Below are 19373 nucleotides of genomic sequence, written 5' to 3' on the forward strand. Positions count from 1 at the left end.
CACTGCTCCGCAAGTACGGTTGTGGGGACCCCATCCTGAAGCTTATGTATTTCTTAGGAATTTTACCTCGTGTCCTGTCCCAAAACGGCGATCTTCAGTTCCCACAGTGATGTTCTTGATTAATCAGTCTAATCGTGGATTGATATACATGTGTTTTCTATTACATATCCGGTTTATGGAAATCCAGGTTTTCTTTTCAAAAGTTGAAGGGTAAAACGTTATCAAACCAGCAATGGGACAATGAGCCGGTTTATATTGGAAGGCATAAATACGACACGCGGCGTGAAGCTGTTCCAGAAAAACTTAGAAATAAATCATTTGAAAAAGAAATACTTTAAAGGAAGACTGAAGTTAGGCCGCTGGCTTTGTTGTTTCCGCCGGAACTTTTGTTTAAAAAGGCCGTTTGATTACTCCATACCGTTATCGAAAACGGAACGAATTATTGGACTACTGATCGAACGACTAATAAAGTTTATATGCGTTTCCACGAAATCTTGTACACTGTATAAATTCGGGTAATCTTGGCTCATGGCTCATCATCAGAGAGTGACATAAAAACCTTTGTAAATTTGAGATTTTTTTATCATTTACCCTTACCTAGGAGTGAAGCTAAAACTCAACTCTTATTTTGCTGCTGGCGGGTCACAATCGTAGAAACCGCACACCTCCCTAATGAGATCAGCTTTCTTCCCGCGTGTGGCCAATCTGTTCTTGACGCAAAACTCCTTCAGCTGGGCCACTGTAGATGAAGTGATCTGTTGCATAAAGACAAACAAACATGATGGAAACCGAAGCAAACTGGAAATTCGAAAAGGGGAGAATGTACAACTTTCAGGAAAAATCGAAAAAAAGTTATGAATCTATATTTTTGCCACTTGATGAAATGATTTAAAAATCGACGAAGGTCTTACACTTCCGTCTCGTACATGCTCCTCCATTGTTTTTGTCGGCAAAGCGTTCGCTGTGCCCTGGCTCCCTTGTTTCTGGAGACAGATAAACGGCGACCACAGTTTAATTTGAAACTGTGAGAGACACTTGAGGTTAATTTTTATGTTGTGAAGAGACAGTGGAAGGGTATCTCGCTTTTAACAAAAACACAAAGACGAAGGCCCAAAAGAATATTGTTGAGGTTTATGGGCGTTACGCTTCAAACTGCAACGCTTGGCTGATGCGCAGAAGGGACGAATTATACCATAAAAATGGGCTATGAGTGATTGGTTGTTTTTTATTTCAGATAAAATACATTGATTTAGCTACTTTTAAGGTAAAAATTGCCCATACCTTGGCTGGGGCGTAGCCCTTTAGATACACGGTTCTCTTAAACTCGTCAATTTCTATATCGGCTTTTTCAGCGAAGAAGGCATGATTGGGCTCTATTTCACAAGTACAAAGATAGCGAAAAAAGAGGTGTAAAACTTTGAACAAAAGTTCAAATTTAGGTCTTACGGAAAATACTGATCGTGTCTTTTCTAATTACATGATAAGGTTACCCTGGGAATCTTGCTCTAAAAGATAATGTCCTGCCTCTAATATAGATGTCCACGTGCCTGGAACTCTACATGGCGAACAGAAATTAAAAGCCTCCCTGAAAAATGAATGAGCAAATGGTACACATGTATGTGGCTATAGAAGTGTGACGTCATTTTGAACTAAGAAGTGCAGTGCATACGAATGGAGTACAGGCGCGTGTTAGTCAAACGCGCAGATTCTCGCAGTAATGCCCTTTACACACATAACTGTAGGCGTGACGTATTCAATTTGGTACTCTACAGCTCCCAATGCTGTAGTCGAGTCTTTCCTGACGTCTGACCAGCAGGGACATTACCTGTTATTACCTGGACATTGACAAATACCTAGATTTCTTCCAATGAACGAAAGTCCAAACTATGCGAACCGGCAACATGCATTTGTTTGGGGCAAGCTCGATGTTACAACATTCTTTCTGAGTTGGAAAGTAAATTATGGATCAATGATCAGCCATATTGAGTATGGGATTTGAAAATATGGAACTATAACGCCATGTTGCTTCCTCGTCCTTACGACCCATGTTTTTGGGGAATGCGCGGTGTTTTCAGGACGGGCGTCAGTAAGCCGCTTTTGTTCCACTTACTGGTATTGTCCACAATGTCATCAGTGGGCATGTGTCGCTTCAAGGAGGGGTTCTCGTAGTTTTCACTCCGGAACGAAAACTGCAGTTTCTGGATCATCGCTTTGGCCTTGTCGATCTGCATCTTGTTTGCTTTGTTGTTGGCACCACAGACTGTAGCCCAAAAGAATGCACGGAGTGAAACCCAGGGAATAAAATGTATCAAATAGAGCCTGAGGTAAAAATCAATTGTTATCGATCATGAATTAATCTGACGTATAAAAGCTGAGGCAAATACTTCGTGAAGTAAGACTTCACTCACGGGGAATTCTTAGTTTACACCAAAATAACACGATTCGATATGTATACATATTCCAAACTACTGACAAGTTCCCTATGACTTCTATTTTCGTCTGATCATGTTTTTTTTGTATGTACTGTATTTGCTGTTATCAAAGGGAGTGATTTCTGGAATGGGATTAGTCCAATGCGCAATGGTTGCTGCTTGTTTGAGGACGACAGTGTGGGAGGCTCACTTCAACATTCTGTTCAAAAGGAAAAACCTCTCGCCCAAACCTACCCTTGTTGATTACACGTTTTGGAACCTTCCGGAGATCACGCGGTCCAGGGAGTTTGATGAGATGGAACCCTGCTGGGCATATCTCCTTTCCGTGTTCATCAAGCTCCTCCTTCTATTAAAAAGCCCAAAAAGTTACAAAAAGTTTGCTAATTGATGGTAACCTAAGGTTGAACACAAAAATCGACGGACGGTTAGAATCACGCCACGGCCGGTTTCTGTGAAAGAGAGGAATGAGAATGTTAGATTTGCATATAGACACAAGCGAAGTACTTGGAAGGTTTGCAGTAACAATCGTGGAAGCCAGTCTCTTTTAGAGTTGGTTCTGAGAAGAAATAATCTGATGATTGGTGCAGGCTCAAATCTTTATGTGTCCATAGTCTGAGAAAATTTTTACCTGTAATTGTCTTTGAGAACTACTTACATGTATTTCTAATGTTCGTCTCATTGATGAACTTGGAGGCAGGCATTTTTGGCATAAATAAAACGGTGAAATTTCCAAGAAAGTGGGCGTCCACATGCCGAGGCTATATCTCGTGTTTTTATGTAAACTCGGTAACCATATTATTTGCATTAGTTTGAACTAATTTGGCTCGTTTGTTGGTCAAGGATTCGAAAGGGAAACCTCTTTGCCGACGCGACAAGTTTATAATCTTACCTGGGGCAGTAAAGCGACAATTTGTATTGAAGGTGCCAAATACCAGGCCGAGGGCACAATCAGTCTACAGATAGCGACCACGTCTCGGGCCAAGCATCGCTGGAGGAGAGCCGAGAACAGGCGGGTACTTCCACTCACCATGAGCTCATCCGGGAAGACGAACATTGGATGCCCGAGCTGGTGATCATCTTTTATTTTAGGACGGAGGTGGCCATCTCTCATTTCATGTCGCGGCTTGAATCCCAGCAGGGAAAGACCTTTGACAGTGAGTCAAACGAATCAGACCAAGAGTTATCTAATGGACATCTAAAAAAACAAAGAAGAAATCAAAAGTGTCACATCAACATCATCCAAAAAATCATTAAGCAAAACTGTGCTGAAAAGTTATGATTGAATATGTGATTAAATATACAGCATCGGTAAATTTGATGGATAACGTTACCCTCCTGGAATTGGACAGACTAATTTTGATCCTTGGAGCATGGCCAAGACGTGATACTATTAATGTCGAGCGTAATAGTTATTACTAAACACAGCCTTTAAAGTGAATCCAACATGGAAGTGCTTTCCAAGTTATTTTCTCTCAAAAATACCATAGGTATTGGCGATTGGAAGAAACAGAGCTTATTATGTCATTAATGGATCCTAATAAGCGACAGGAGTTATGGAAGATACTAGCTTTCAACCCATAATTTCTCAAGCAGAACCATGTAGCAGTTCTTTGAAATTTAAAGAATGTTATTTCGCGAATGTGGCCTTTTCAAATCAATGCCCCTTTTATTTTGGTTGGATTGCGTTAGGTTGACATAGAGTATAAGTTGGTAGTGGGGTTGCCTTGCAGTTGAAGTTGGGCTGGGTTATAGGTTTGGTGGAGAGGGGATGTGTTTGTTTGAGATGTGTCTGGCTGACTTAGTCTTCTGGAATCAAATGGGGACACTGCGCAACAGAGAACAATAGGTCCCCAGTTAGGTTAGGGCCCCCAGTCAGGAAATTTAAGTTCCTCCACTTAAGTTAAGAACAATTGGCTGTCCCTGATCACGGACAAACACATGTACGCTCTTACAAGTGTGGGTTGGAATTTAGGGAATGTAGGCTTAATTTAGGGGATCGTTCCACTCAAAGCTGAACACAGAGTCCTCTGACGATTTCGAAGGTAAATGAAACCAAGTTGCCATACCGGTTTCACCAAAGTTACAAAGATCCGTCTTTTCTTGCTCTGTGAACTCAATTTCTTTTCCACGGTAGGTCATGGAGTACATCAAGTGGCCCCCAGGGTCATCGTCGCCCAATTCCTTTTTCTTTATAAGAAAACAAAATCGGTGAGACGGACAAATGATTGTGTTGATATTATGTATAGACACTTCAAAGGGACGTAGAGAGACCGAGAATTCTCAGGACCTTATTGACAAATGAATTTGTCGTACGAATGAGGCAGGCGAAAAGAAATAATAAGTCAATGGCTGCACGTGGAATCTAAAAATACAAATTAATGCTGTTTCCACGTTTCAATGAGCCCAATCCTTTGATAATGAAAAATATTTCATTTTCAAATACAAACTATATTCAAATGATGTATTTTCAGTGATTTTCAAATACAAACTGAGTGCATTGGTGACAATTTTCGAATTTACACAGGGCGACCTCAAAGACTGTTTAAAGAAGCTACAAGGTGATTCATTTCTCTTCTCAATCTTGCAGAAAAACTTGCTCCTGATACAGTAGAACTGTTCACAGCTCAAATTCCAGAAACTCTATGATGTATGCAGCGGCATTTAGTTTTTACGAGAATTACTCATTCTGTTGGATTTAAAGGATATTCGAAATTATATAAATTACTGTGTCGGTGAGCATAATCAAGGGGACGGCGTTATTTTGAGCACTGCAAAACTGGAAATCAAATGGCAAAATTCGACGTCCTTTGTCGTGGCAGGTCTTAATGGGGCAAAACAGACCAATGTGGACAAAGCGTACCGGAGAACTGCCAGACTGAGCCTCATTTATTTCCTTCGTATACACTGAAAATTTTATTTAGTCAATTGACTAATAAAAAATAGTCATGGGTACTGTCTTATTTGACCAATAAATAAGTAGTCATGTACCAGCAATTTGACTAATTATAATTAGTCATGAAAAAGTGTCTTTTTTGACTAATTTCTGAAATGATTAGTAATGACAAAAAAATAATTAGTAATGCACGAAAATTAATTAGTAATGCACAAAAACTAATTGGTAATGCACAAAAATTAATTAGTAATGCAAAAGAATTAATTTGTCTTCTGACTAATTGAACTATGCTGAAACTATGTTGGTTGGTCACACTGAACGCAATTCCAGAAATGAAAACAAACAACACAGGACTCAATATTTCAATTGAAGTCTGGAAGTTGACATCACACTTTAATAATACAGTATATTAACATTGTTCAAATTTGAAATACATTTCAAAATTTCAAACTTGTTTCTTATATGTACACTGGAATAACATGTATATGTACATTTATTTACATGTATTAACATGTCAAGTGCAATGACAACAATATACATTTATGTTGAGGTTTAAATAAAATATCACAGTTTATGTCCATAACCATAACATTTAAAAATTCTTTTCTCTTGAGCCAGTGAACTATCTCTGAATTTATGTGGTGCCCATTCCCTTAAAACCAAGTTCCACTCATTTGTGAAATAGCGTCTACAATCTTTCTCCTGTATCAGCTACATACAAAACAAATGAATGGATTAATAGCACCCCCCCCAAAAAAAAGTCTCTATTATCTCAAAATTAATGAGGTTTGAATAAATCTTTCCCACTTTTTTACATCTCAATAAAACATCAACCCATACTATCATATGCTAGAAATGCATTTTGATAAGGCAAAATGAACTTGTATAATATTCCAGTACATATATTATGGTAGAGGACTTTACATCAAAATGCAATGTACATGATGTATGTAATATTCTGCAAACCTCAAGTGCTACACGTGTTCATTAAAAGACCTTCGGTTGGAGGATCCTTATGAAATGGTTTGCGTGTGTGGCCCATGAGCCGATATCCCTGGTGGTGGTTATGCTTAACCTTTTTGACCGAAGGACGAATGATTTAATAATTTTTTTTTAAATAAGGATTTGACATTCAAGGTAAAATCAATCACACTGAAAGTTAGAGATTAAGTAAAAATCAAAAGCTGGTAATTTGTCATGTGGATGAAGTTGCAAGCATGTACAGGCCATTCTGCCTTGTGGTGTCAGCAAGCCCCCCCCCCTTTTTCAAGTTGAAGTCATTTCCAAACAACACCCTATTCCCCAAACCCCATACCCCCCATCACAGTCCCCAACAAGGATCTCCGCCACATGTCACATAATTTTAAAACTTGTTTTAATGACAGTTCTTTAGTTGCTCTATTGATAAACTCTTAGACATCTTATAATTCACATCATAATCAAACACAAGACTGTACATGTATGTATGCAATGAAGTTATGCATGGTGGAGGTACTGAACTAGGATAGGTTTGTGGTAACGCCATGTACAAGGAAGAATCACTATGTTCCGAACCGTATGATACTGTTTGTAACGTCAAGTGTTCACCACTAGTTCTTCTCAGAACCACACACTCAAGGAGAGATTCTTCCTTGTACATGGTGTTACCGAAAACCTTACCTAGTTCACATTTAATATCATTGTCCAAACCTGAAGTACTACACATGTCCATTAACAGAACCCTATACCCCCAGTTCCCGACATAGATCTCTGCCGCGCCACCCAATTTTAAAACTTGTATTTAAAACTTACAAACATTAAAACTTGTTTTTAACAAGTAACAACAATAAACAAGTTGACTCTGGTCACTGGGTTGGGGCATCTTAATCCTCTTTCTTTTGTGTGAACTTGTTCAACCTTGAGATCAAAGTGAGTACCGTTTTCTGAGCTGGACATTTGTCCTTAATACCCAGTAAGGCGATCTGCGTGAATTCCAGTGTTTTGATGTGTGTTACAGTGTACTTCAAATGAAAGACGTAGAAAGCACTCACAAAGCACGCGAAAGCTGTTACAATATCGGCACAGCAGCACACTTGTTCCCGTTCGACCATCAACTTGAATGATGTTGATGTGAGTAGACTTTTCTCATCCATGATGACACACACTGCTGGTCTGCACTTGCCATCATCATTCTGGTGAAAAAGTGACAGCAAATGTTTCCATGGCATATTTTAATGAAGGAAAAATGTGACAAAGACAGTAATATTTTAAAGGAAAATTCCACCATAGCAATATCTAAACCGCTCATTCTCGGTAAATGGCCCTGCGTGCCCTGCACGCTTCCTTTTACACGGTGAAAAGGCTCATTTCGGTGGCATGCGGCTCTATGCACACTTCCACATTCCTTCCACATAAAACTGTGAAATCTCAGTTTTCACAGCGGCTTTTGCCATCTCCAGTCAGCGATGGATTAAGTATCATGTAAAATCCATCATCATTACATTCATTACATTTACCTGATCATCCTGGTAGGCGAATATGTCTTCCTTCAGGGCTATTATTTTAAAGAGAATTACAGGGCAAACATTGCAACACAGACAGCAAGACGGGCTAGGCCTACAGCAGACTCGAACGTGATAAAATTATCGAGGAATATAACGTTAGTCTGGTGCCATGACCGTTGATGAATAGTAACTAACGTTAGCAGTCCCTGGGTCTAGTTGCCAAACTAGAAAATGGCGTGACTCGATAGACCGGTCGTTTTCAAGTTTGCCAGAGGCGGCCGAGAAAATTGTATTTTCATCCTGAAATGTCAGTGAAATTTTTCTAAAGCAGACATGTTAGGATTGAAGAATGACTAACGTTACTCGGCCTACTAGAGGGAAAGAATTCCATATACGAAGTTCACTCATTTGTCCCTAAAATGATTAATCAACCCCCAGAAAGCAATTACATGTCATAGAAGTCAATTTCAGGAGTGAGAAAATACAAGCATTTTCATAGTCGACACTTACAATTTCTCAGACCAGTTTCATAGGGTTTGTACACAAGGTGTCAAGTGAACTTCGTAGGCCTATATGGAACTCTTTCCGGCCCCTACATGCCCTAGGCCTATACCATGTAGGCCTAGGCTATATTCCTTCCTCCATGGTGTAACGTCAGGCCTCCATGCATGACCGGGCCTGCCATGCCTACCCGCGCCCGCTTCACTTTTACCAAGCCTTACCTTCACTGCAGATAAGAAGGTCCGGCCATATCATAAAGTAGAATTTCCTACATGTTAGACCTATTTGTTTTTTACTTTACATTTGATATGTGCTACATGTATATTTATACCCACCTTCACGTATCTCTGGGGCACAGCTTGACCCAGCCCAGCTCAGTCAATTTGGCAATGCAATATGGCGAAGAGACGTCGCAAACGTTCGCCGCATACAGTTCGTGTATATGGTGTGATACACTGCCCCAGAAGTCCCTACTGTTTGATATTATTATGCGTGCAACCACCGAGAAAGGTTGTGAAACCCGGTAAGTTCAAATTGTCAAAATTGACCAAAGTTGTCGCACAATTTTCGCGCTCTATCGCTGTGGTTAGTTCTGAGTGAAAAAGTTTGTCAGCAACTTCGTCGTGCAAAAAATAATTCGTCAGGTAATACTTTCATGACGATGTACGTTAGTCAATTCACGTCTGGTAAAATAGTCCATCAAGCAGATTGGTCTTTCACAAATTTTAATTTGTCCAGCTATTTTAAGGATTGGTCTTACAGCTTTTTTAATTCGTCAGTCTCCTGCTCAAGATAGTCAATTGACTAAATGCTTGCATGACTATTTTCCCCCCTATTTGACGATTATTTCACCCCGATTGACTAATTAAACTTTTCAGTGTACTGATTCTGACGGTCACTGGAATCAAGGTTTCCTCCGTTCCTAGCCGGTAACTGAGCTCCTTCGTTGCTGGAATCCTTGTCCGCGGGATTTCGGTTTTGTCCCACGCTGAATGACTTTGTCAACTTCTTTTCTTGAACAAGGTTGTATCTGCAAATAGTTTTAGCAACTCCACATAAGAATCATTATTCATGGATGTACATGTATATGTCACAGTTTATACCGAGTTCGAATAGCACCTCTGTGACGTGCAAAATGCTTCCTCAGCAACAGAGAGACAGAGATAAGACATGCTCTTCGCCACTTACGCTCGAAAATGGAAAGTGAACGCCCGTGCAATATTGGACCAAAAGGAACCTAGTTGCAATTAGAACCCCGCCCTTTGTTAACGTGTGGAACTCGCTTTATCCTTAACGAGTGCACAAGGAACGTATGTTTCATTCGTCAAGCAGAAAAATTAATAAAGACTCACAAGCCGATTCCAATATTCAGGTCTTGTCCTAATGAGAAATGCAGTCTTCTTCGAGGACCCTTGATGGCTTCCAGTTTGGTGGTGAAGACACGGGCATCAAATTGGTCAGGATCACACCCATTTCCACAGAATGCGTCGTCTTTCGAAAGCAGCAGGTCCTGCATTGAATTTACGGTAAGAATGAAGACATTCACTTAATGTCCAGTGAACTGGCGTAGGTGATGGACTGGCGCCAAGAAGGTAGCTTGTCTGAAGTGAACCCACCTTCAAACATTTCCATTTAAGCACTGTTTAAAGAAAATGGAAGTACAATGTACAATCACTTGCGGTACTAGGCCTACTGTCTTTCAGTGGTGGTGATGATTCTTCTATGGATAAAAAACCTGAAAACCTGTTCCAAAAACCCTATTAACTCCCCAACCTAAGACTTCCGAGAGCAGGCCAACGTAACCAGCCAAAATGGGCTCGGTGGAGGGGGCATGCATTTGCTAATAATCCTTCATCAAATAAACACCATTCTCGGTCATTTTGTCTCTCGTGCAAGCAAGTGGTTAAATTGCATAAAAAAATTGCATAAAAAACTCTCACTCTGATAAATATCAGCGGCAATATAATTTTCAAAATCGACGGCTGATGTCATTATATATGTAGGTTACATTGTAAATGAGTGACGCATTGAACGGCTTGCTCTCATCGTCAAAACACACAAGCGTGATCTCCACGTCGTGCCTTTGGTCGACCCGACGAGCGGCTGTAGAGGCGACCAGGGGGGCAGGTCCGTTTGGAGGCAGTCTACCGCCAGGCGCCGAAGCCTGACAAGTTGCACCCACGGGTCTGATCTTGGGGGCTGGCAGAAAGGGGGCCGGTACCGTGGGTTACTGGTACTGGGGGATTTCCTGGACGAACTCAATAAAGACTCTGGTTGGCTTCAGATTTGATTGGTTGATTATTTTAATATTGGCACTCTCTTAAACAGGAGACTCCTAAATAGGCAACTCCTAATTAGGCGGCTTGTGGATTTGCAAATTGTTTACACCACCTACGTCTTGACTTGCACTGTTTACTGCTGAATTACATAAAAGATGACCATAAAAGAGATGCGAGTGCTTATCAGGGCTAATTACAATAATTGAATGAAGTCGCACTAACCTAGTGCCCAGTAATCACTCTCCAGCACAGCGTTCTGCTCTGACAGCCAAACCAAGCAGCAGCAAAGATTGTATAGCGCCGCGCAACGGCGCAAGATGGGCAACTCTCCACTGAATCGCGTTATCGCCATAGGCGCCATTTTGGTGTAATATTGCCCCACAGTGCAGTATAATGCGAGCGAAGTACAAAAAATGTACATGCACACTCAACGTTTCTGGGCGGCGCTTCGTGTACGCATGGATCCAAGAACAAAGAAAGGCGAGTAGTAATTTAAATAGAGCAAAGTGAAATTTGCCAAAAAATAGGCATACAATAGCGGCAAAAATCAACACACAGCTTAAGCTAGATTGAGCCCCTAAATTAATGACATTCATATTTGTAATGAGCCTCTGACCCGTGAAGGCATGTACATTGTCATTAGCTTAACATTCTACTAAACACCTAGGCATACGCTACAAATATCTACTAGCATATTGGACAAAGGATGAAAACCACACCACCTTCTTTAGGAGTTTTATCAAGCTTTCTTTATTTCACAGACAGTACGGACAGTTAAAACAACAAAAAGGCACAAACTGCACAGTTTGTAAATTCAGACTTGTTGCCCTATTAAAGAAAAAAAATTGAATTTTACTATGTGCTTACATTTTATTTGATGTTTCCATTTCATTACAGATGCCAATTCTAGGTTCAAAACACCCACAGGAAGGATCTTCTGAAGAGAACCCAATGGTGTCTCTACACAAACTTCTGCCTGTGTTCCAATTTTTTTGAACCCAGTCAGTTTACCAATCACCTCCAAACAAGCTGAAATGGAATGAAGTGCCCACAATGTTTGAGGTCCCAAACCCACCAAAACTTGTGACACCTCAACGATAAAAACGAGGATGCTAAAGGAAGCTTGAGCCAGATGGGACATAAAAAAGTCCACTAAAACTGGCCAAAAGAAAATAAATATACAGATATACATACATGTATCATACATATGTGTATATACAATTAAAATTGCCAATTAATCTTTGCCTGTACATTCAAGTTCATCAGTGACTTTGTCATCACACGGACCCATTACACATTACACGTGCCCATTGGCTGAACGCTGAATTTGAGTTAAAGTTAATGGGCAATATGGGGGTTCAGCCAATGGATGCGTGATTTATATATGCATATATGTATTCTTTGCCTAAAAAATGTTGCACACGATCATAGTAGATGGTCCCTTAACTGAAAATGGCATTCATCATAGGAAAAGCTCTACAGCTCTAAAGGAAAGAGTCAAAACATCTCGACTGAGAGAGAAAGTGCAACGGCTTCAGAACATCCTCTCACATATTACCACTCCAGCTGAAATCGTGAGCAACCTCATCAAAGGTGCTACTCAGTACATGGATGAACCAGTAATTGTCTTGTCTCTTGATTCCGAAATTGATTGTATGCGACCAAGGATGCAGTAATGTGAAACTGTACAATACACTTGCAATTTCAGAGGAAAACCATACTTCTTGCTTGAGGAAAAAAAGGTCTTTTGCATGTTTGATCAGCCTCATTTCCTTAACTAAGAATACAAGATCAAACTTATATAACTACCTTCTTAGATACATGTATAAGGATTCAGAGGGGGCCACTGGACATGTAAAATGGTCCTACATTTGATTTTTTGGGGAGTGTGATTTACAAATGCCCATTCTTATGGCATCTAAACTTTCACGTGGTCCCTTTGACAACTTCTCAAAAATTGAGAGTGAATAAGCGGGACAGGTCTCGAGTCATACCGTTGCAACAGGCATCTACACTTGTACTTCTCATGGGAAGCTCCCTGCTGAAGCTGCCTACACTTTAGAGTTCATCGAGAAAATCGATAACTTGTTTGATGCATTTAACAGCAGGACCTGAAATGAGAAGCAGGTTTTGAAGAGACCTATGTTAGAAGGAACAAACCATACATCGTTTTTAAGCACAACATGTACACCAAGGCTTAAAAGTTTGGAAATTGTTGGATCTAAAAATGGTCTGTGTATTAAAGGTATGGATTTTGAATATTTCTTCCCTTCTCCAGCTTTGAAATGACATGAAAACACGTGATGGTGTGAAATTTCTTTAACAGGTAGATTCAACCACGATGTAGTTGAAAATCTTTTTTCAACAATAAAGCAGAAGTGTGGGTTTTGTGACAACCCAACTACATCTCAGGTTAGGTTTGGTGTGTAGCAGGCTCTGATAGATTCATGCTAACATTGAGCTCTCTTTCACAGAGAATAGGGCCCCAACAACACCATCACAAAGTGACATCATCACCTTCAGGACCCCTAAACATACTGTACATACCAGTTACCCAGCCTGTTCTTGATACCATCCATAGCTGGTTACCAGTGTTGTAAAAGCCTAAAGAGTCATGTTGTTCCTTTTCAGTATGACCAGTGCCCCAGGCGTACGAGAAACATGTGTAGGGCCTAGGCTACAACTTCTTGTGTTTAAGATTGCAGCACGATCCGACGGCCGCAACCCAGAGAATGTAACCACACAAAACACACCAAAATTCTCCGATTTCATCTCCAACGGTTTTAAGTTATGATGTTACACATTTGTATTTATGATAAATATAAGTTTCAATCTTAATTGGAGGTAAATATTTTCCTTACTGCCCCTTTTTCGTGGATAGAGCCTCCCGCCGCCATATGTCGCGTGTACAAACAGCTCGCAATTTGCACACCAAAATGGCGGATCGTGACCTCCATGAAATTAACACATGGGTGCAGTCCACTAATTCCAGCAATAATTTCCGCCAGGCTCATTAGCATTAAAAGTGCCCCCACAGTATCTTTCGAAAAAGAGGATTGTTTGGCCCCCAAAATGGTGAGATTGTGTAAATCTTTGCCAGGATCGAAACCCTGGTTCTTTGGGCTTCCATCTGAGGGCGGAAGAGATAAAAAATACGGTTGACAAATGTTCCCAAAGGACCGAGAAAGTAGAGGGTTGCCATTTGAAAAATGGCTGCGTGCTGACTTGGGAACTTCGACTTTTGGGGGGTTGGTTTTGTTTTGGGTGAATAATTAAAAATGTAATTGGTTAACCCCCCGAAAATTGAAAAGAAACTGAAAGATTAATGACTGAATAATAATTAAATTTTTGTGTGAGACACCTCAGGGATGTTGGCTTGCATGTTATTGAGCTCTGAAGAATGGTGATTTTACACTGTTTTCAATGGGGCTTGAATTAGTGGACTGTACCCTATATTTCAAAATGGCGGCCTCCATACATTCATGGCGGCGGGGATTTAAAAATGGTTTCTTCGGTCTGCAGCAGTCGTAGCAGTGGCGGAGAGACAACAGCAAGTCTTGGAAGACAGCCTTGTGGATTTTCACACATCAGAGACATCTTTTATTGGCAGCAATAATTAACAGGTGAAGAAAGAGTTCAATTTTATGTTAATTATGTACATTGTAATGTGCAATGTGGAAAACTTGAATTTTTTTAAAAATAAACTTTTCAACCAATGACAATATCTAGCCTTTGGCGTGCGCTTGAGCGTTTTGCTCTATTCAGAACAAAATGGGGGATGATGAATGTGATGCCTGGTGTGCTAAAATGTTAGCTCGACTGAAGAAAAAATCTCGACTGAAGCCTTCTACAGGCTGCTGGCACTGGGTTGGATGTGTGAAACAGACCAAGGGGAGAGGTGGTAATTATGGGAGGATAAATGTACTCCTCCCAGGGGCAAATACACACACAAGGATGAGTGCACACAGGCTGGCTTACATCGTACATACCAAGAACTTTACATTATCTCGGGAGTACGATGTAAGCCATCTTTGCCACAATTCCTTGTGTGTAAATTTTGACCACCTCTCCCTGGAACCACATGCCATCAACAATGCACGAAGAAAGTGCCATAAGAACAGAGCATGCGCAGGGCATGGCAGTTACCCAAAGTGCCTGCGGTAATCAATGTAAGTTCAAGTTGAGCCCGTCCAACAGCCTAACCCTAGCAGGGGCTAACCCTAGCAGGGGCTAACCCTAGCAGAGTGTAACCCTAGCAGAGTGTAACCCTAACATCGGTATGTAACCCTAATGACACCAACCGCAAAGAAACTTGCTACTAGTACATTTTACAGTAATTGTGTTCGTAGTAGATATTTTGCTTGCGTTCATTGTCTTTGGAGTGAAATTCCTTGTTTGGTCTGGGATTTAATTGCCCGGGATTATACATGGCTTGTGCAGTATAGTACGCATGGAATCTCTCGCCACGACATTGTGCCCGTCTTTTTCTATAGTTCTGCGACTGTGCACGTTTTTTTTGATATTTTTGTTCTTTGTCTATTCTAGCAAGAGCACGAGCTGCCGGTGAGCCGCTACTTATGGGACAACCGGCTGCTTGGCACTTCTTGATGATTGAATTTGCGTGCCTGTTGTTAACGAGATGAATGGCACTGTGATCTCTTGCTGCAGCATTCTTTGAAAAGGTAAGTGATCCTTTGGGGTTGGTCATTCCATAGGCATGATTCACAGACTCGGTCTTTTGTGTACTCATGCCGTACTTTGTTTTTTCTAATGCCTCATGTCCAATTCGCTTCTGCAAAAGTTGTTTGAGAAGGAGTTCATCGCTGGTTGATAAATTCAGTTTGCCCCTGGTAGTGCGTGACATATATGGGAAACCATAATTACCATTACAGATTTGAGAACCGTTTCTGCAGAGTCTGTGATCTCCCATGTAGCATTTAGGGATTGCAGTTGAAGCCTTAGCTACCATAGTTTTCATTCTACTAACTTCTCCATTGCATTTGTTAAGAATAGCAGTGGCTTCGGCCTGTGTCCTATGGCTTATATCATCAGCAAAACGATTTTGCAGTTGCTGGCTTAATCTGGCACTTTTGCAAGGGAACATACTGGAACTAAAATTTGCCTTACTGATGGCAGAGCAAACCGTTCTATTCAAATGGGATGGATCTAGTTGCTGCACTGTTTCAGAACCAGTTCTTGTCCTCATTTGCTCATTCAAGCCTGCAGCCAGACATCCATCAGCATCAGTGGTGACACTGTTGACCAGTAGGGGCTCCTCACTCTGCAAAAGTTTCTCAGCGCATCGTTGTCCCCCTGCTCTCTCGTCTCCCATATTGAAGTGTGAAGGGCGGGTAGCCGTACAGCCTGGGTGGTTAGGGCACTTTGTGCGTTGTCCTTTGGCTGTTCTCATTTCTCGGCTCTTGCACAATTTGTTTTCGTGATGATACATGACGACATATTTTGAAGAAGTCACATTTTCGCACACTGTGTCTCTAGTTTGTGTGGCAGGTACAAAGAGAGTTTTTTTTCTTGAGTTTCTGAGTGGGTTATTATACTGCCTGTCCATCTCAACAGCAATCGGACTCTGTCTGGGAAACCCTTGAATCTCGTGAATGTCTTTCACAATTTTCCTCTTTGCAGCCATGTCCTTTTCGTTCTCCTGAGTCATTATTTCACCACACTTTCCTGAAATCTTTTGCAGTCCACTGCGTGAGGGAATAGATGTGTTCATAGCTGTCAAGAGCCTCCTTGCACCTGTCGCTGCGATGCCAGTGTTGTAGAGCCCCACTTGAAATGCCATGTTCGGAGTAGCAGTGCGGCGTCCAGGTCCATGGTGAGGTATTTCTGTGTATAGTTTTTGGCGTTGTGTTGTAAATCCGCACTTTTGGCAGTGCATTGTTTCAGATACAGCCAAACCTCTGCATTCCTCATCCTCCAGCAATAGTTCTGGAACACCGTCACACTCGGGGTGTGATCTTTGATGGTCGAGTGTAGCATCTGCACCTAGCTGTACTGCGGACTGAATGTTCACAAAACGGTATCCTCCTTGGTGATTTGCTCCACTCTTGGGCTGGGAGTGCTTTGGTTTTCCACCCTTGAGCTGGAGCTTGTCAACTGGAGTCATTTCTGCAGCTTTTGGGCGGAGTAACATCACATTTCTGCTCTTGGTCTCTGCTGTTGGAAGCACCTGCCTGAGAAATCCTTGCTCGTCTCTAGGAACAGCCAGTTCAAGTTGCTCATATGTTGGTCGAACATACTGTGGCAGTTCCATTTCTTGAGCTGCAGCTTGCATCTTTTTTGGAGAGAGCTGGTGGTTTGCTTGAAACCAAGTTTTTTTCTTCTTGAAAATTCCACGTCTAACTCGACCCATTGTACAATGAAATATCTTGATCAGTGCTTTTCTCTTTGTTGCTGGAAATAATATGGTCATCCAATAACTGATATGTCACTTATATTGATTTTTATGCATGGTGATGGGTATTTGTTTGAATTGGTTGCCTAGTCAATTGAAGTTTCCAATTGAAGGTCACATGATACGTCACTCTGTGCCTGTGTGTGTCCTTATACAGTAAGTATGCCACTTAGAAAGGCTGCTATCCCATGGGGGCAGTTACCTCATTGTTTCTGTGTGTTGTCAGGGTCACATTTCAGTGTGGAGATTCTTAGCCATTAATTGCTTTAAACGGATCCTAAGTTGCAAGATTGTAATAGTAACAGAATAAAATGCTGCCATTTCCATTCCTCCTTTGGAAGTCACCCCTTTGTAAATGTTGTTTCAAGCAAAGAAGCTCCTGGCAACGAGATGTTATTTGTGGTGGTGGTGGTGGTGATGAGGGTGGGTGTGTGTGTCTGTGTGGGGGGGGAGGGATATTCCAGTGAAGCCTTTTTGAGTAAAACTTTCATTGGCCATGCAGATAATGACCGAAGAATCTCCTCTAGATCTCAAGCATTACAGATATTTGCTTTTCAAATTGAACCCTGGCCAATGATGCCCTAGAATTGAAAGCGAAGTAATTAAATAATCAAATAACTGTGTAGAGTGTAAACAATACACCAACTAAAACATATACCCTGCCACCAAGCCCACTAGCCCCCCTGCATTCGTCCAAAAAAGAGCTTTAAGATGCCAATATATTTCTGAAGATATTGCAGACTCAGTTAACACTAGTAAGAAAAGGCAGTATTGCTGGTTTTGCTTAATTATTGCTTAATTTTTTTTTCATTTTGTCCTGAGAATTGAGGTTTATACTTTATCCTTAACCATTTAAAGTTCATTTTCTGAGTGGTCCTTAAAAATGGGTGTATATAAAGCGTTGCTGGCAATTAGGAGTACGCCCTCTAGTTCATTATTATATCCAACTCTATGGTACCAGACCATCAACTGCTCTTTCATAATAAGTGGAACCCCAGAATTCGTCACTCTTTAAACCCAGCCAATGATTTCTTTTTAATACCGTCGGGGTAGTTCCCATTTGTGGTAGATTTGTAATCTTATAGATACCAGTATTTCTCCGTGGTCCATCCCGGTAATTTCTAAGTAGTACTCCCAATTCCCCAGACAATTTGTCTACAATTGTATGACTGCAAGTTTGACCACGGGTCTAGGAAGTTACCACCGAGCCTGCTCTATAATACCCTCAGAATATTCCGTTGTAGTCTTCCTTCAGGACAGTCTTCCTCGTTACCTTCATCAGCACCACACTTTCAATGATATTAGTCCATGTTTCTGAATAAAACATAGACTCGGACGCTATTATCATTGTGGCCGTGTCTTTTTTTTTTCAACTCTGTTTGGCCACACACATCAGTGTATAGTTTCTCCTGTGATCCGCATCTTACCGTTAGCAAGCACGTTATAATGATTGATGTATTGTATCTTAGTAGTGTTGCGCACCCGCAAATCTTGGAATTCTAGCGTCCCCTAGTTTTATTCGTTCTCGGTCCTTGCATTTCTCAGGGTCTCTTATTTTGCTCAGCTATGCATTATGGACATGTAGCAGAGACGCTAACTTTGTATTAAGTTATTCATGCTGTACTGGCGTGATAGCGTGATCCTTCAATCCTTTATCCTTGTGTTTTCTCTGCTCAGTTTTGGCATGTCGAGATTCCCCTCCACATGGCTGCGTGGTTGGGCGTGGTAAGGTTCCCTGAAATGATAATGTCCAGAAACCTCAAACTTTGTAACTGTCAATCATTCGCCACAGATGACCGGGTAAGCACTTTCACGCACCCGGCTCTACACTTTGTACACGTGACTTCTTATTCTGTATTTTACCTCGTTACACGCGACACTGAAATTCTTGCACACGACTCTAGCAGGAAGTCATGTGACCCTTTGAGATGGAAGATTTTCATTGGTTGAGCTGTTCAGCGACACGCATATTTTATTAATTCCTAACCCTCTAGAATCTTATAAATAGAGCAGATTTTCCTTAGCTCATCGGTCAGGTGCGGCGGACCAAACCCTTATTGCGAGAGCGGAACCCAACGTAGTGCGGCGGTTGGACCCTTACCGAGAGAAGTGCGATAGTAACCATTCTTATGGCGAAGAAATGTAACCATATGAATGGCCAGCTAGCTTAGCTTGGACCGATGCGAGAGCGGTACGAATTAGCCCAGGGTGCTAGTGAGAGTCGTAGCGGCCCGTCACCGCTACGTCCGAACCGATTGCCGGGCGAGACACCCCCGTGTCCCTCGCCACCCTTGTCCTGCTAACTAGCCCAGTCCTCCCCGTCTCTACGCTGAGCCAATGCAGCGCAATCCATTCTATTCCATTCCATTCGAA

At 41.4% G+C, this 19373-nt stretch overlaps 1 protein-coding gene and 3 long non-coding RNA genes across 4 annotated transcripts; 1 reads left to right on the forward strand and 3 right to left on the reverse strand.

Annotated features, from left to right (window-relative positions):
• Positions 1-2: 2 nt before the first annotated feature.
• Positions 3-5472, reverse strand: LOC147795893 (DNA repair protein Ku70-like). The gene is made up of 8 exons (XM_087130538.1): positions 5293-5472; positions 4499-4619; positions 3322-3578; positions 2667-2778; positions 2111-2260; positions 1282-1373; positions 912-983; positions 3-755 (listed from the first exon to the last, which is right to left on the reverse strand). Exons 2-8 carry the CDS (start codon positions 4578-4580, stop codon positions 624-626), a joined length of 897 nt encoding a protein of 298 aa, XP_086986664.1. The 5' UTR covers positions 4581-4619; positions 5293-5472; the 3' UTR covers positions 3-623.
• Positions 5473-7825: 2353 nt separating this feature from the next.
• LOC147795894 (uncharacterized) lies at positions 7826-10386 on the reverse strand. The gene is made up of 3 exons (XR_015423483.1): positions 10318-10386; positions 9662-9819; positions 7826-9339 (listed from the first exon to the last, which is right to left on the reverse strand). It is a non-coding gene; the product is annotated as an uncharacterized LOC147795894 (long non-coding RNA).
• A 925-nt stretch (positions 10387-11311) lies between these two features.
• On the reverse strand, positions 11312-13592 carry LOC147795895 (uncharacterized). The gene is made up of 2 exons (XR_015423482.1): positions 13136-13592; positions 11312-12699 (listed from the first exon to the last, which is right to left on the reverse strand). It is a non-coding gene; the product is annotated as an uncharacterized LOC147795895 (long non-coding RNA).
• A 473-nt stretch (positions 13593-14065) lies between these two features.
• Positions 14066-17122, forward strand: LOC147795896 (uncharacterized). The gene is made up of 3 exons (XR_015423484.1): positions 14066-14211; positions 15134-15270; positions 16290-17122. It is a non-coding gene; the product is annotated as an uncharacterized LOC147795896 (long non-coding RNA).
• The last annotated feature ends 2251 nt before the right edge of the window (positions 17123-19373 follow it).

The sequence above is a fragment of the Acanthaster planci genome, linkage group LG20, assembly GCF_054643075.1.
Source record: "Acanthaster planci isolate LZ-2023a linkage group LG20, COTS_SCS, whole genome shotgun sequence".
Lineage (NCBI taxonomy): Eukaryota > Metazoa > Echinodermata > Asteroidea > Valvatida > Acanthasteridae > Acanthaster > Acanthaster planci.

Excerpts from the sequence above, each read along its gene's own strand:
- LOC147795893 (XM_087130538.1), bottom strand. The coding sequence starts at position 4,580 with ATGTACTCCATGACCTACCGTGGAAAAGAAATTGAGTTCACAGAGCAA. Across the intron at positions 984-1,281 it reads AGGGCTACGCCCCAGCCAAG|AAACAAGGGAGCCAGGGCAC; the intron begins GTATGGGCAATT and ends ATCTGTCTCCAG. Across the intron at positions 756-911 it reads AGCATGTACGAGACGGAAGT|ATCACTTCATCTACAGTGGC; the intron begins GTAAGACCTTCG and ends TTTATGCAACAG.